General features: G+C 46.1%; 1 protein-coding gene across 1 annotated transcript in view; it reads left to right on the plus strand.

Moving 5' to 3' along the window:
• Positions 1-18,330, plus strand: part of Myo3b (myosin IIIB) — a 336,688-nt gene that overhangs the window by 216,969 nt on the left and 101,389 nt on the right. Inside the window, exons 25-27 of the mRNA XM_036185605.1 lie at positions 2,322-2,433; positions 3,306-3,468; positions 4,808-4,888. Of these exons, the coding sequence (XP_036041498.1) occupies positions 2,322-2,433; positions 3,306-3,468; positions 4,808-4,888 (356 nt within the window). The remainder of the gene's footprint in view (positions 1-2,321; positions 2,434-3,305; positions 3,469-4,807; positions 4,889-18,330) is intronic.

Here is an 18,330-nt window from a genome sequence, read left to right on the forward strand (position 1 = left end):
TGCCTTTGCTGTATCTCTTTTTGAACCAAGCCAATATGAACATTATCATCATAATAAATTAACAGGTTTGGGGTAAGTCTTATTATTTATGTTAGTTTAGGAAATATTCTGCCCATTTAGAAATGAACAATTGCCAAGAAACATTCACAGCTTCCCAAAAAAGAAATAGAAACCCTTGGATGGAGAACGGGATCCTGTCTTACATTGCATTCAGCTTTACACATTGCCTTTTGCTCATTAGGTGTTCTATAATCATCAGTAGTATCAGGTGACATGCTAAGCAAGCCTGGCTTGCTGGGCTGCTGAACACCCCGGGTGGCACACTGCTGGGCTGAAGAATTTAGAAAACCCTACATTTCCATGGACTTTCTCACTTGAAGCTCCCTGTACACCCCCTGATGCAAATTTGCCACCAATTCCCACCATCACTGTGGACACCAGGACACAGTCTTTTTGCTGAGGTCAAAGCCAAGTGAGAGCAGCCATGAAAACAATCGTAGTGGAGAAGTGGAGGCTGAAGATGGAGTGGATGCCCCAGCTGCCTGAACCAGCCTAGGGACAGGCTCAGTTCCCGGCAACCCCTTTTCTCTCTGAGCTGGAGTGAGGGCTTAGCTGAGGATCTGAAGATCTGCTAGCTCTTAGTGGCTGAGAGCAACGTTCCTCTCCCCTACAGGGGGAAAGACACTCTGATTCTCTCAGAATTCAAATGTGTCCATCAAATATGGCCTCCTATCTTACCTATAAAATAGTCTCATAGCACAGTAATAAGTTGACTCAAGTACGGATCAGGTATGTTTATTTCCCCACGAAACAAAAAGGGAAGGGTCTCTTTGACAGGAAAGAGGGAATATGTTTCATGTTTTGATAATCTCTTACAAGTAAAGCCAGGTCTAAATTTGAAAGGAATTCCTAAATAGCATATTAGAATTGTTTGGGAAATGGAAAAAGAAAAATTCCTCTGACAAGGAAATGTAGTTTATTTGAAAGGTTTCAAACGGTTGAATTTAATTATAGATGGCAGCAAAGAGCAGAACCAGGAACCTTGAAAGTTGTCCTGAAGAAAAAAAAAAAAAAACCTAAGGTAACATTTTCTGAAAGAAAAATATAGAGTCAAGTAGCTTTGTAAAAACAAGAATATAAAAAGGGAAAGAAAGGCTGAGGACAGACCTCAGTAGCAGGGTGTGAGACCAGACTGCACAAGGTCCTGGACTTGGTCTTCAGGATGGAGGAGTGGAGGAGGGGAAGGGGAAAATCCTCTTGGCAGTGATGACATGAGGGACAGGCTACCCCAAAATGTGCCATCTTGGCTCCTGAGCAAAATAGCAGAATCAGGAAGATCAGCATAACCTTGCTGTTCCTCAGCAAGGCAGCTTGTGATGCTGGTGGATGAGACCTTTGATAAATAGATGAAGAACTCAATGTGACTCCTCTGCTCAGAGAAGAGAGGCATTCTCCTCTCTAAGGACACAGGGATTCACAGGATGACCCAAGCACTCAGGCCTTCCAAGTCCTCCCAAGTTGCTGTCCTGAGGTGGCACCCTCCTGTTCAATTGCTCATCTCCATCACTTCATTAAGCTGGGCATAAGAATATGCAAGAGTGATTGTGTCTTAGGACTTCACTTCCTTATGAAAGAAGGCTCCTGTGCCGTAGACAACTGACATCAAATTAATATGTGTGCCTTTTTCTTGTTACTCTGTCTTTTGTTATAGGGGCCACAGCCATGATCCTGGTTATGAGCGAGGAGAAAAGACTTTGCCTCTTCCACAGTGGTACTCTTTGACCCTACCCTGAAGCCTTTTCTTCCTAGACAGTCACTAAAATGAAGTTACTTGAGAAAACAAATGTGCTAGTGTTGGCTATATTAAGAAGACATGCCTCCTCCAGACAGAAACGCAAGGATCACCTGCCAGAGGCACTATGCCTCAGACGGGACTTTTCAAAGCCCAGCCAAAATACCTGCAATGACTTTAAATTATTCTAAGAGTAACCTTAACATTTACAATTATGATGTGCACTAGAGCAGCTATCTGAATCCCAGCATTCTAATGGGGCAGGTATTTTAATTTTGCATGCAAAAGACAAGAGGCAGACATTGAACATGGGTTAGAAAAAACAACATTAAAAGAAAAAATATGAACGTAGGGAAAAGCAAAGAAGCGAGCTGTAAATTGTGTATCTTTCACTACTTACTGGACTCTTATTGGTGGTCAGAGAAAATTTACTAGGAAGAAAATGAGCCTTGTCCGTGGGTCCCAAACGATTCTACTATTAAACTCCCCGATGACTGAAGAGCCTTTGCTGCGTGCTTCTGTTTTGTAGGTACTATTACTTGGCATTCCGAGCACATCAAACACCTCCCGCTAACAAAGAGAGCTGTGTTGCTATCTTGGAAAAATCCAGATTAGATCGCTGGGTCCTGGGGAAAACAAAGGTAGCTCTCTCTCCTTATTCTTCAGACTGTCACCTGTGATGCTCTCCTGTCACGAAGAACTAGCAAACATGGCACACCACAGCAGGCAAGACTCCAACTTAAAAAAAAAAAAAAAAAATGGTCTTTGCTGGTCTTAACTTGGAAGACTGGGACCTACAAGCCAGAGCAGGATGGTTGTAGGCTGTTCTGTAATTTGAGAGCCTTTTAGCATTTCGAGAGGAGAAAGAGATCTTTGAATGCACTTTAAAATGTCCCCTTTTCCATACTTCATGATGGAGCACACATGTTAACGTATAAATCACAGTCACCACAGCGATGAGTTCCCTTTAGAGTTTTGCTCATTTTCGTGTTCGATCTGTGCTGTTTATTGCACACTCTGATATTACTTTCATCATCTGTAGCTTTTCATTTGGGGGAACATCGTGTCCCTGTGGGAGCCCAGGTTGTTATGGTTCAATTCTGCAAGGCCTGTTCCAGCCTGTCTGTGGATTTCCTCTATGGAAATTAGATCACTGAGGGTCAGCCAGATCTCCCGGCCTCCTATCTTCCCAGGTTGGGACTGTTGCTCAGCACCTCCATCAGAGGCTATGAGGAGCAGAGAAGGAAGAGCTGGCCTGAGAAAATAGAGCTCCTGGCTGTTGGGAGGCAGTCCCAACTAATACCTGGGATTGCCTAAACCCCCGCAACCTCATTTTAGAAGGGGAATTGTATTCACCAACCCCTCCTCCAGAAATCACCAATATATGCATAAGTTAAATCACTATGAACTTTCCTTAGATAATGGCTTTAATATTTGCATGGAGAATAGGCTGCAATGGAGAGATTTTCTGTTGGGAAGCCTGATGTAACACTAAAACAATGATTCCTTCTAGGTTTTCCTCAAATATTACCACGTGGAGCAATTAAATTTGCTTCTGCGAGAAGTCATAGGCCGAGTGGTCATGTTGCAGGCATATACCAAGGGCTGGCTCGGAGCCAGGAGATACAAGCGAGCCAGAGAGAAGAGGAAGAAGGCTGCCATATCCATCCAGTCAGGTATGCGGCCTAGTTCTGGCCAGTACTGCCTCTTGGTATTTCCTTGAGGGCTGGGGGCCACTCACCTAGGGCTCCCCCTTTCCTCTCTCCCTTCTTCCCCTTGTCTTCCCTTACTTCAGCAAACATTTTTCAAATACCTACATGAGTCAAACCTCATACTAGGTTCTGAGGATGTAGCCAAGGGTATTATATTCCTTTATGGTCTCTGACCTCTAAGAAAGACAAACGTACGTGCCATTAGAACACCTGGGGAGAGTCGGGAGACACAGGGAGTGTGAGCTGAACAATAATGTCCAACTCTGTCACTCCATACGGGTCCGCCTCCTGAAATGACAGATAATATACACTCAGGGTCTACCCAGATTGTACCATCACAATGACTAACACCATCCTCGTAGGGTTTTGTAGCACAGCTGGGACTTATAAACGGAGGAAATGAGCCTCTAGGCTTTATCCAAGCCGACTGATGCCTCTGTCCATGTGCATGTCATGGGTGCTAGGAATAATACCTGACTTTCACACTCCCGATGAGTGGTTAAAAGCACCAGACCTTGAATTCTTAAGATTAATTTCTTGGTACTCTCGTAACAAGAAACCATAGCATGCTTTAGCATGCTTTAGACCTTGTGAATTTGTCCAGAGGCTTGGAGATGCTCAGGCCACGGAGACACAGAAGGCTGCTCATCTTGGATGGAGACTTTGTGCATCATCTCTGTCTGAAGGATGTCTGTCTCCCGCACTCTGCTCTCTCTCCTCCTGGATCTTCTCCTTACCTTCCCTTTCCATGGAAGATGTTGTCCCTTCCTCAACAAACACTTGCTATGTGTCTCCCTCTACCCCCTTTATCTTCCTCTCCAGTTATTCCTTTCTCCTGAACATTAAATGATTAAAAGGACTGGGTTAGTTCAGTGCCTCCTGCCATACCCCACCCCCAATCCCTAAACCCCAGCTTAAACCTGGGTGCTCAAGGCAGCAGCATTTCCTCCATGCTTGGGAAGACAGGAAACCACCTCACCTGGGGCCAGGGGCTCCCACTATTACTAAATAGAACTCAAACTGTTCTAGAAAAGTCACTGTTTAACTAAAAACAGTTCCTCAGAAGCATTTTGAAAACTTGACCAAGAGTTCAGAAAGGCTCCTCCTCCACTGTAGCTCATCTGCTGATTTTACTCAGGGAGAAGGCAGGGTTGAGGGGTGGAGAGGTGGAGCGGGGGTGGGTGGGTGGAGGCAGAGGGGAATGGGGATGAGAGAAACAGATTGGAGGTGGAACAGCTTATATCAATTCTCTGGCACGTTTTTAAATTAATGTCATTCCCGGCACATGGTTTTATATTTTTAGCCTGGAGAGGATATGATGCTCGGAAGAAATTCAAGCAAATCAGCCGCAGAAGAAGTGAGTCTGTGGTTCATAGTCAAGCAGGTAATTAAAACATCATTTCTGCAGTGTCCACTCGAAATGTTCTGTGATTCCATTCAAATGAGTTCAGAGAAGCTGTCAGAGGAGCACCGGGGTGAGTCAGGAGTCCTGGTGTGTGTATGTCCCCACAGCTCTCCTGGCTGGGGTCCTGAGGCACTGTGCACATCTACCAGGGGCTGTGCTTACTAAGAAGGCTCTCAGGAGGCGTTCTTATATTCCTACTGCAATAGAAGAGGAAACCAGGCACAGAGAAGCGACAGAACTCATCCCTTACCACACAGCTTGCTAACAAGCAGAGCGGGTCTTTGGAAGCTAGGCGGTTTGGACTGAGCACATTTGATACAATGTTGCTTCTGGACGAGTTTCTTTCCCTTCTTGGAAACTTCCCTTCTCTGTCATCAGTGAAATGAGAACTGGCTTTAAAGGTGTGTGATGGCTGGGTATGATAGCACACACCCTTACTCCCAGCACTAGGGAGGCAGAGGCAGGCAGATCTCTGTGAGTTAGAGGCTAGCCTGGTCTACAGAGGGAGTTCCAGGACAGCCAGGGCTACACAGAGAAACCCTGTCTCAAAAAACTGGGGGATGGGGGGGTATGGTGATTTGTAAAGCCTGTCTGACTCTTAGTATCACAGAGGAGGGGGAACTCAGGGATATCCCCCAAACCCACTTTTGTGTGGCTAGCACAAACTTCTGAGCCCCTGGTGATCACAAGAGCACACAGCGGATCTTGGGGTCTGCTCGCCCTTAGCAGCCTGGGAGCTGGGAGCTTTGGTTGCTGGTACCTGAGTCACTCCCGGGTTCAGGGGTCACTGGGCTCTTCTGTAAATGCCTTGTGCTGTGTGGCTGCCAAGCCAGGGTCCCTCCCTAGTGTGAAGCTGCAAATCTCAAATTGAGATTCTGGAAGACTCAGGATCTCGACCATGTCAAGAGTTCCAGAGGTGCAGGAACCTGGAGACAGAATGAGGTCGTGGAGGGCCATGTTACAACAGGGAGAGAGGGGCTTCTGAGGCGAACCCTTCAGTCAGCCAGCAGGCCCAGGCCAGAGCCAAACTCCAAGGTGTCCTTCTCAGAATTCCTAGGCCGTGGTAGAGGCCAGACATCTTCACTGAGAGCTCGGATACTTTGGAAGTAAGAGTGCCCTTTCAATGCAAAAGTGTTGCACTTAGCACCATCTTCTAGTAATTTCTAACCTCTACCACTTCAAAGACCTATGAAAAGTGAACAAATTCTTGTTGCAGCTTAAGAAACACAAACTCAAAGTGCATCTTGTGTTCACTACTTACTGCCAGCACCCCCCCCACACACACACACACAGTCTCTCCTCAAGAGGATACCAGCTGATTTCAGATTTTGCAATATGCTCAACATATGTTGTAAAGCAAAATCTTTAAGCCTGTGTGTTGCTGATCCATTGAGTCGATTATATAAAAGTCATGACATGTCTGAAAATCACATTTGAGGGCCAGGTGAACACTGCCTCAAAGCACAAGCCGGCTGGCTTCATGACCTCTGTCTTAGGACAGTGATGGGCAGCTGTGCTTCATCCTTGAAGCACATGTGGGTGGGTACCACGGAAGGTTAATTTTGCATCTTTTCCTAAAGCACCTCCCTTTTTCTTTTTAGCTTTGCAAGCATTAGCTGTCCTCAGCTTCCTGGCCACTTACTAGGCAGCATCAAAATGTGTATTAGCAATTGTGCAGGTGCTCAGGTGGGCATGAGGGTCACAGCTATGCCCTCAATGCTCTGTGTGGCAGGAAGCAGGTGGCTTCTCCCTACCTTCAGCCAACAAAATGGACAGGAGCTGATGCACCTCTAGGGTTAGGGCTGGGGCTAGGTTTGTGATTTTCCCAAGGCATAACTGTCTCCCCCAAATTATAACTGTCCACATCAAAACAAACAAACAAAGACATAAAGAGACAGGGGTGATCAGCTCAACACAGCCATTTCTGAGGTTAATTTCTGACTGATTTGGTTTTTTCCAACCAATTACTTTCTTTGAAATTTCGATTCCATGGAATGCATTTGTTTGTATTTCTAGCTCTTACCCACAGCCGCCTTTTATTTACTGACGTTGCTGAAATACGCTATATATTTTTTAAAGAGCAGCCCTTGAAAATTTGGGAAGCATTTGGCCTACATGTTGCTGCAGAGCAGCACAGAGTGAAATTTGTTTTCCTTTCATCTCCTTCCCAATAAAAGCAGCCCGGCACAGCTTATCCCTTCCTCAGAACTTCCTCTCAGAATTCCCGATCTATTACAGCACATTCGAATACCAGCAACAAGCTGCCTTTTCATGCTGTCAACCTTTTTCATCTGAAATGTAAATTAATTCTAGCTGCTATGCCTCGACAGAGATCAAAGTCCGCATTAACCTTGCTGCTTTCTGCTCCTGAGGACTGGGCGGCCACTGATAGGAGCCTCTGGCCCCCTGATCCTGCCCTCCTCCAGGAGGCCCTCAACCAGGAGCCACCCTATCAAAGGCTCCGTGTTCTTTCGTGAAGGACCTCAGAGGAACTTTAAACCAGACCCCCAATGATCCTCCCAGCTAATTCTTGAGCGATGAGCCTGCTGCGTTTAATTGTGGGCTCTTGCCTGGGCTCCCAGGGGCTGAGTTAAGTGGCCAGTGCCCTGGGTGTGATGCAGAGAGGGTAAGGGACTCCACACCGAAATCACCTCTCCCTCCCAGTTTGTCTTTGAGGTAGGCACATTTGCATTTTCAAAATAAACAGATGCCTTTCAAATACATGAGCTGGTGATCTGGAGACCTCTCCCGGCCCAAAGGGTGCAGCAGCCAGCGATCAAATGTTGGAGAGAAAACTGACGGAGAAAACACTCTTGTATGAGAGAGGACACATTTCCTGTGTGGCATCCCCCAGCAGGCAGCGAGAGCTTCCAGGCGCTGAGGGGGCGGAGCCAAGCAATCTGTGCTGGTTTCCTTCGGGGACTAGGAAACAACTTCGAACGAACGTCAGTCACCTTGGCTTGTTTTGTTGTTTTTAATCATTGATTCATTGGGGTTGGGGTTGGGGGATGCTCTCTGTCAGAAAACTAGGAGACAAGACAGCACATAGTAATATTCAGATAGATGAGACATTCCAAGTAAAAAATTAAGTTGTATTTATTCCACTACAAATCTGTTACTTTTTGATTAGCTGTTGAGTTTCAGAAAGAGAACCTAGCTGCAGTCATTTCTGAAGAAAAACAAACAAACAAACACACATGTATTCCTCAATGACTAGTATCAGAAGAAACAACCCACGGGGAATTTCTCAAGCATCTACAATGACGGTCTCATTCTTGGATTTTTTTTTTAATTGCTCTGCTCATTCAGGATCTGTTTTTAGAACACAAAGTGCTAGACCTCCCTGTCTTGGGATGGGGAGGGGGGGGGTGCTCTCTTGTCGGTGACAGTGAATCTTTAGAACAGAATCTTGAATGTTTTCCAGTAAGAGCTAGCTCATCCCACACACTACACACACACACCATGTGAGAGCACGGGGACCCAGCCTGGCGGTTCACAGCACGTTTTCATGGAATTGCTTAGTGCTGTGGAAACTATTCCTTTTCACCATCTTCTATCTATCACAGCACACCCCGCCCCCTTGGCTCTGCCAAGGACAGATATCATCAGATCATGGCAACAGTGTTAACAGCTATGGCCTCTTCTCTGATGCCCTCTGAGGGGAGAGCTTTTCACTAAGGGGACCCTTGAATCCTAAGTCAGCTAGCTGCCTGTGAGGCCCGCAGAAAGGAGCTGCTTTAGGTTCCCCGCAGAAGAAAAGCAAGCATTGCGTTCAGATTGCTTGACCTTACCCTGTAACAGAACCATGTTTTCAGTGTTTAAAATTAATCAAACCTTTAAACTGCCTTTTGTTTTTGTTTTGTTCTGAGACAGGGTCTCTTTATATAGCACTGGCTGTCCTGGAACTCATTTTGTAGACCAGGCTGGCCCCAAACTCACAGAGATCCACCTACCTCTGCCTCTAGAGTGCTGGGATTAAAGCTGTCTGCCACCATACCCTGCTAAACTGCCTCTTTTTGAACTTTAAATGGCTTGGTAGTAGTGCACGGCCACCAGGAGGCTGAGCCTTGACTGTACAGTTAAACCCCGCCTCAAAACAAACATTTAAACCAGGTGGTGGTGGTGCATGCCTTTAATCCCAGCACTCAGAAGGCAGACACAGGTGGATCTCTATGAGTTCAAGGTCAGCCTAGGCTACAGAGTGAGTTCCAGGACAGCCAAAGCTACATAGAGAAACTTTGCATCAGGAAAAGTAAACAAACAAACAAACGAATGAATGAATATTTAAAGGGAGAGGCTGAGAGATGACTCAGTAGTTAAGAACACTGGCTGCTCTTCCAGAGGACCCAGATTCAATTCCCAACACCCACAGGGCAACTGACGATGGTCTAGAACTTCAGTTCCGGGGGATCCATCGCCCTCTTCTGGCCTCCTTGAGCACTGCATGCATGTGGTATACAGATAGACACAGAAGCAAGCACATAAAATAAAAATAAATAAAATCTCAGGAAAAATTTAAAGGGCTTAGGATGGATCTCAGTGGCAGCACACTTCCCTTCCCCTCCCACTGAAAAATCTGTTTCCATTGGCTTCCGTGATGGGGCTGGCAATGAGTAGATAAATGCAGTATTTCTTTGTATAACAGTTCCACAGATATTGCTAGGGGCAGAAAACTGTATTTTAAATTAGGATATTTATATCACTCACCTATTTATTATCTTCTGCTTGTTAAATACTTACATTTTTCGGGGGCGGTTGTGATAAACAGTAAGATTTGCTGGGCCTTCAAAATCTCCAGCTCTAACACATGGGTCTAGAACATGCTCCCCTTAAGGGATGCTAGCGTCACCACTTGTTAGAAGGGAGTTCTAGAAAATCTAAAGCAAAAGGTCATTTTCATACAATGTGTGTGTGTCCTTATGTAAACCTAGTACTGTGTACAATGAGCATATACAAGTCAAGTTGAAAAGTCATGGTCATAACCCGTGCAAGGCTTCTTGCAGCTGCAAAAGACTGAATACATAGTAGTTTTCCTTCTGACAAAGCTGTGTGTGAGTAGGTTGTGGCTCACACCCCGATTGGTTGAGGGAGTACAAGTGAATGCTCCATTAAGGGAGACAGCCAGCAAGGCTTCTGTGTCCCTATATATTGCTGCGGCTCTCTCCACTGTCTTGACATCTATTCTGCTTCTTAGAAAACCTCCCAGCTGTTTCACACAAATGCCTAACTCCTCAAAACAAGGGCTTGAGTCAGAGAAAGCACAGGTGTGAGCTCTTGGCCAGAGGGCAGGAAGCAGCTCCATCCCTTCCCGAGTGTTCTCACCCACCTTCTCACAATACAGAGAAACATCTGGAGGAAAAATTACTAGGTGCACCTGGGCACGAGATGAGCCGTAACCTGCAGACTGTACCAGTTCCCTTTTTCTAAGGCTCTGTCTCACAGGACACAGTAGGAGGAGGAGGATGGGGAGAGGCCTGGACTTCTCTATCTGCTTCCATGCTACCTGGGTTCTCTGAATCTTGGTATATAAAGACCTGGGGTTGATTTCTGACAGCTTTACATATTGGAGTGGTGGTGTGGGATATCTGATCGCCCTGTGAAACCTGAGACTGTGTTAATGAAATCAACCTTGGGTCAGGAGGTGGAGCCAGCAACTCGTGGACAGGAATTAACAGTAGAGAGTATGAAGAAACCAGGGAGGCAAGTAGAGAGACTCACAGGAAGGAGTAAGGAGGGGCTTGGAGAATTGGGGTCTTCTGAGTTTGGGATGGCTGGGTCTCTGGCTGAAAAGGAAGGTCAGCTGGTTGCTTTTCTGCTTCTCTGATCTAGCAGGTTTTCACCCCAACATCTGACTCCTGAGTCTTTATTGGTCAATAGAACGATACAGTTAAAAACTACATTTGGTGGCAGCAGCAGAGCCGGTGCCATTGGGACTGGAAATGCTGCCAGGCTGTGGCCTGAGCCGTAGGGTACTGACTCTGGGACCACAGGGCGAAGACAGTAGTTAAAACATCAGTAGGTTCAGGTGTGCCGCTAAGCCTGTGGAAAAACAACAGAGAGGGAAACACTTGGGTGGCAAGCATCATGATTTCCTTTGGGGAAGTGTCACTGTCTATGAGCCAAGAGCCACAGATCCTCCAAAAGCATGGACATAAGTGGCTTTCGTAGGTGAGAAGGTCCAGCCTGTGGGTTCAGGGTGTGTCTGAGAAAGGTGCTCTGCTCAACCTCTCTTGAGCACTCGTAATGGTATCTTGTCATAGCTTGGGTCACCATACAGAAAACTAGTCTTTGTATGGAATAGAACTATTTTCCATCTTAGTGTGGAAACCAGACTTCAGGGCACCTATTGTTTACCCCATGTCTGGAAAGAAAGCTGTAAAGTCATTGTGGGCTAGAGGATGATGTCGTTGACAAGACACGGCAATATGCTGCTTCCAAGACTCAAGGGTAACACTTCAGAGGCAGCCTGTGGCCAGTGCCTATTCAGGGGGAGCCTGTTTTCATCCCTGTGGACCATAGAGAGAGCATGAGTGCTGGACTGCAGAGAAGGCCCATCTCTACCACATGGGCAGTGTCTGAGCCAACATTCTTATGTCCAATAGACGCTGGAGTTGTCTTCATGCTGTCTTCACGTGTTTTTCCCATGGAGAATCGTGAAGCGTGTTAATGCATTCTTTAACTTCCATTAGTTTGTTAGGCCACACTCACAGAGTGCTGAAGAACACTGAGAGAAGCTGACTGTGCCAGGGCAAGAGTCAGCAGACTTGGTTTTAGTTTTGGATTTTGATCAAAAGATTCTTATGGATGCAAAGACAGATTTTGTGTCCCCTTGAACAGATGTGCGCTTTGAGCACAGAGGTTGGATAAGGGATCTTCTCTCCTGTGTTTCTTGAGTTGAAGCATGGGTTTGCAGGCCCTTTCACTCTGGCCTTGGCAGTAGACCCTGTCCCGCCTTTGGTTTTCATCTTGGCCGTTGCCCTTGAAGGTGTGCACCAGTCAGAACTTTGGAGAGGATTAAAGTCCTATCCTATGTAAATGGAATTCAGAGTAGAAACAATGGCTATCCCATCATTTTTCATATGGTTTGGAGGCTATTTGTATGTTTAGTGTATATGTGTACATGTATGTGTGTACTGTGTGTAGGTGCACTCATGTGTGTGTGTGTGTGTGTGTGTGTGTGTGTGTGTGTGTGTGTGTGAAAGAGAGAGAGAGAGAGAGAGAGAGAGAGAGAGAGCGAGCGAGCCAGATGTTGGTATCTGGCATTTTTTTATTGTTCCCATTTCTTGTTATTGGTGCTGTTGTTGTTGTTATTATTATTACATTTGTTTGTCTTGTTTTGTTTTTGAGACAGAGTTTCTCTGTGTAGCCCTGGCTGTCCTGGAACTCACTCTGTAGACCAGGCTGACCTGGAACTTAGAGATCCACCTGCTTCTACCTCCAAAGTGATGGAATTAAAGGCGTGCACCACTACCACCTAGCTCTCCATCTAACTTTTTGAGGCAAGTTCTCTCATAGGCCTGGAGCTTGCTATTTTCCCTAGACTGGCTAGGCAGTAAGTTTCAGGGATCAACCTGTCTTAGCCATCCCTCAGCTTCCCCTTCTCCAGGCTCTAGGGTTATAGACATTCTGTTATGTCTGGAGAATTTTCTCCCTGGAGAAAAGAATTTAGCCTCAGGGTCTTGGTTTCATCAGATTTGAAATGGGCCTTAACAAGGTCTGAGTCTCAAGACTTCTGTGAAGATAATAATGGTATGTACAAGCTTCCCTGCCTGTGTCCCTGCCTCCCTAACTCCTCACCACCTGAGGAAAAGTAGCAAGAGTTCATCACCTGAACCCACTCCCTTCACTGCTCTTTAACTTCCTGAGGAGGAGGAAAGGCTGAGACTCTCTTCTAAGATGAGCATAGTAATATCGGCACTTCCGAAAGTCTTTCTTACGTTCAGATAAAAATAGAACCTGTCAAATCACAAATATAGTTACAATGACTTCTTTATGAAGGAGAGTGTTTTTTATCCTAACTTGTGTCTGGCTTATCCAACAAGAGAAAAGTAGCATGCAAGCCGGCCTGTGACAGTTTCAGGTGGTCTTGTTTCCGTCTTTGCTTTTGAGCCTCATGGTACTGAGAGCGGCTGAGGCTCCTGATGCCATTTCCCCTCCTCACTGGCTTAAAGCCCTTCTCACAAACTGTTCTGGAAGCTAGTAAATCTTTCTTTCTGGCTTTCTGCAAAGCCAGAAATTCTAGAGGCCAAGAGTTGAAATATCACCCTGATTGGTTGAGGCTGGTGTGGGAAGCAAGTTGCCTTTCAGATGTCTGAAGCGTTGGAAGACCTTTGCGTGCCTATCACATTTAACCCACAGTGATGGCTGATTGGCAGCATAACAGCTGAGTGACAGCCATTTGGCCAGGAGTTCAAACCCCAGCTTGACAAGCCATAGCCGGATCCTTGTTTGATTTGCCGTGGTCGGGCAGGCTTATGAATCTCGCCAAGAACAGAAGCAGAGGCAAGGGTGACAGCTGGTAGCCATTCCCGTCAATAAAGTTGTGATGGTTGAGACGTACAAGCGGCCAGAGCTAATTTCACAGACCTCGAGCCAAGTGCTTAGTGTCAAAACTAGCTATGGTCAATGATGCAAACAGTCCCTTGTCAGCAGCCAACTCTCCCTCCTCCCTCCTGGCTTGCTAAAGGTAGGCCCTGCTTTCTAAGACTAGGTCTAGCCTGAGGAAAAGGAGCTCCCCTACCTTTAATTTGAACAACCTCTCGATAGTTTTACTATGCTGCAGTTTAATACAATAACATTAAATTTGATGAGACCAGACTGACACACAGACAGAACATCCCCTCCACATCTGAGAAGATAAGTGTTTCCAGAGAGCTCCTTCTGGATCCTTTTTTAATCCCCCTGCTCACCCACCGATGGGTCTTCTGTCTCTACAGTTTTGCTCTTTCCAGAATGTTCTATACAGTGAGTCACGCCACGTGAGACTTTAGAATGCACTGCATTTCCCTTGGAAGAAGGTTTTTGAGGTTCATCTGCGTTGTTGTATCTGTCAGGGGTCAGGGGTCCCTCCTTTTCTGGTACCAAGCAGAACCCTGGTGTCTGCCTGGGTCATACTTTTTTCTGCTCACCAGCTGAAGGACATTTAGGTTGTTTCACGTTCTTTGTAACCATGAATAAAGCTGCTACAAACATCCCACACTTTATCTTTTTAGAGAAAGTTATAGAAAGTACACAATTTTACTTGGTAGACACTAGAACTATTTGAGCCAGAAAGATCCTAGCTGGAGGGTGTGTCTCGGGGTCCAGGGCTAGCCTAGCATGTGTGAGGACCTAGGTTCCACCCCCAGGACTGAAGAAAAGACAATTTCCATGAGATGGGAGCTGTTTGATTCTCAGAGAAACGTGTTGGTTCCTGGCCTCCTATACTTTTACACATCAATGTATACCGTCTCTATGAAACTGTTTGCCTGGCCTGCCTTCCTTTAATTCTCACTGTGGAGTCCTATGAGGAACCCTACTCCAGGCTCTCCTCCATGGTTGCTGGGAAACTTCTGTCATCAGGGCTTCCTAGCTCCTGGTCTGCTCTTCTTCCCCATTCTTGCAAGACACCATGAGTGTCGAACATTCTGATAAGAATCAGAAAAGCAACACAAGAAATCTACGGGGAGCTCTGGGACGTAGCCCAGTGGTGGAGCATGTGCTTAGCATGTGCAAGGCTCTGGGTTTGATTGTTAGCGGCACAAATGTGGGTTGTTTTTTCCCCCATATCTAATGGATACCAACAGATACCTCTGTCATGAGTTTATTTAAGAGGTTCATCGATCTGGCCAGTGAGTGCAGCCACATGAAGGCCACACTTCGGGAAGCCACCAACCCCCTTTTAAGAAGCAGACAGGGAACAGATTACAAGAAATAAATCCAAGTGCTAATCACACGAGGATGAGAGAATAAGAAGAATGGAGTGACTGTCCTGCCAGGGGGAAGGGGCCTTCTTCAGATGACGATGTTTGAATTTCTAAAATAAGAGAAAGCTTCCACCTAACTTCCGGTGCTGGTAAAGTGGTTACCAGGTATAGGACTTTCTCTGAGCCTAAAAGTTTAACTGGGGTGATTGTTGGCACTAAGTGCCGAAGAGTCAAAGTGGAGAATACTTTTCAAGGCCTGGCATGACTATGTGTGTGTGCTGGAGCTGAAGGCTGGGAGTTTTCATGTAGAACGGAGCAGGGATAGTGTGTCTACGAGGTCCTCTTCTTGACGGTAAGGATTAAACTTTCCTGTGTGTATTGCTTTCAGTGGCATTTGCCTGTGGGACCTCCCACAAGGTAGCTGCTGACCAGCTGTCACCAGCTGTCACTCTAGGAAGGAAGCACTCCGGCTCCCTGTACAATCTGGCAGTTCACCTGGGATGGCTTGGCTTTTGTGCCTCGGGTGGATGTGCCTTCTCTGCTAGGTGCTGAACTTTTTGCCCAGGACCTTAGGAGAGCAGGAGAGTTTACCTAGCTAGATCACCCACCAAGAAGCCTACTAGAATCACATTGCTGCTGACTGAGACAGTGATGGGGACTGTCCTCTGGGTGGATCACCAAACACCAAGCTAGACTCTGCCCTCAGTTACTGACTCGTGATCACCACACCCCAGGAACCTGGAAGAACATGAGCAGGTCTGGGTGTTTACGTCAATTTGTAAGGGAGAGAGATGGGTGAGATTATGTATGATTCTTAAGTGTTTAAATTAGGAGGGAATTAAAGAATTCAGATGTAGGGCTAAGTGACTTGAGATCCAACCCTGGCTCTGCTACATGATGTTGACAAGTCATTTTTAAAATGACGTCTATTTCCTTAAACGTGTGTGTTCACATCATGCCACAGCCCATGTGCAGGTCAGAGGACAACTTGTGGGAATCGTGTGGGTCCTGGGGATGGAACTCAGGCTGTCAGACTTGGGGACAGGTGCCTTACCCATTGAGCCCTCTCCCTGGCTTCTAGACAAGTAATTTAATGTCCCTTTACCTCAAATTCTTCATCTGTAACATGGGAATAATATTGGTTTCTATCACTCAGGGTAACTACAGATTAAATGAGTTACTTTTTATAAAGGTATTAGAATAGTGTCAGGGAAATGACAATCCAATAGTTTATTTGTTAAATAACAAGGTCCTTTTTATACCCTATCTCCTTTTCCTCATGTCTAGCCTCATCACCTGTCCCCACCAAGACAAGTGGGTGTATACACCTGATCTCTTTCTTCTGGTCATTTCAGTCCTTGCCACCCACCACCAACCCCTCTTTTAGAAGCCGACAGGGAATGAGTTATATTCCTAGCCTGCGTATTATCACAAATCTGGTGGCCTTAGGTGACAAAAAATGTATTTTGTCATAGCTCTGGTGGTTAGAAGTTCAAAACCAAGGTGTCACAAGGTGGCTTTTACTGGAAACTATGCAGGGAAAATCCCCCCTCCCGTGTGTGTGTGTGTGTGTGTGTGTGTGTGTGTGTGTTTAGTGCCTTTGAACATGTGTTACTGTTTTGTCTTTAAGAGGAATGCACTTGGGTTGGGGATTTAGCTCAGTGGTAGAGCACTTGCCTAGCAAGCTCAAGGCCCTGGGTTCGAGCCTCAGCTAAAAAAAAAAAAGAGGCATGCACTCTGGTCACTGCAAGAGTCACCACTCAACAGCTTCTCTGCTCAACCCCTCACACAGCTGTGTCCCCTGGCCCGAAGCCCTCAAGTGTGCAGCACTGCCCTAGCTTTCTTGCTGTGAGAAAACACCAGGACAAAAAGCAACCTGAGAGAGAAAAGGTTTAAGTTAGGTCACACTTCCAGGTTGCAGTCCATCACCTCGGGGAAGACGCATTGGCAGGAGCTTGAGACAGCTGGTCACATCGCATCCATCGCCATAGGCAGAGCCAGAAGGAATGCGTGCATGCACTCAGCCAGCACATAGAACCAAGGGAGTGGGGCTGCCCACTCTCAGGCTGGGTCTCCTCATACCGCTTAAGGCAATCAAGACAATCTCGGTAGACACATTCCAGAACAACTTGATCTAGACAGTCCCTCTCTGAGACAGTCTTCCTAAGAGACTCTGAGTTATATCAAGTTGACAATTAAGACCAGCCAACACAAATGCCCCGCTGTGATCCTTGACACCAAATGCCTTCCCATTCTATGTCAAGATGATCTAGTCGACACTCGGCTCATTTCCCAGGAAATACACGGAGCTCGCAGGGCATGGTCTGATTCAGAACTGCCTTACTTCGCTAAACCAGAAAGAACCACTCAAGTGACCCATGCCTGGAGACGCTTCTGCCACCCTCAGGGCACTGTCCCAAGTTCAGTGTTTGCTGGACATTTCTATTGGCTCACATTCGTAATTTTAATTCCCATTACATCACTGGTCTAATTTTTTTAACCTGACCTGTTCACCTAAAACAGGTCTCTCTCTCTGTCTCTCTCTGTGTGTCTCTGTCTCTCTCTCTCTTCTTCTCTCTTTCTTGCTTTCTGTTTCCATTTCTCCCTTCTCCTTGTTTGAGGATCCGAGTGCCAGGGAGCTTCCAGGTGATTTCAACTTGCTCCTGGATGCCCTTAAATACTTACCATACTTTGAACTCAAGGGATTAATCATCTTGACTTCCTCATCTCCTTAGATGGACCGATCTCTCTCCCTGTTCCTTAGGTCACACTGGGGATGGAGGTGCAGACTTCATCTAAGCTTTACTAGGAATATTTTCTGAGTTTTCTGTTTGGTTTTTATACTTCAAATAACTCTTCGAATCAATATTTTGATGACTGAAGTGTAAATGAATAAGAAACATGGAATGAGTTTCCCCTTCAATTACATGAAGAGAAAGTCTGCAAGTTTCTATGGGAAAGCAAGAGAGTAACCAGGCCCTTGCTGTGCTCCTGGCGAAGCCACTGCCGCTGTTCCTGGTCATGGTCATGGCCCTCACTGTCTTCGTGATCTTTCTTTGTGATTTTTGCCTTTGGAGGTTGCTATAAAACTTATTGTTCCTTTTTTAAAAGTAAGGTTTCAAAATAGATACAGATGTTAGTGAGCAATCCCAGCTCTTCACACAGGCAATATTGTTTAGGCAAGATAGCTCCCAAATTGGGCCCCCAAACAAGGTCCAAGTTTATTGTTGAGATTTTCCTTCTCTCCCTCCAACTCTCCCTTCTTTTCTTTCCTATCTTGTTGTTGTTGTTGTTGTTGGTGGTGGTGGTGATGGTGGTGTGTGTGTGTGTGTGTGTGTGTGTGTGTGTGTGTGTTGTGAGAGAGGATCTTATGGACTCCAAGCTAAGAATTCTGCCATGTAGCTGGAAACAAAACAAAACAAAACAACTTCCAACTTCTGACCCTCCTGTTTGTCCCTCCTGAGCCTTGGGGTCACAGGTTTGGGCCCCCATGCCCACTCTTGCTGGATGCTAAAG

Source organism: Onychomys torridus, chromosome 4, assembly GCF_903995425.1.
Source record: "Onychomys torridus chromosome 4, mOncTor1.1, whole genome shotgun sequence".
Classification (NCBI taxonomy): Eukaryota; Metazoa; Chordata; class Mammalia; order Rodentia; family Cricetidae; genus Onychomys; species Onychomys torridus.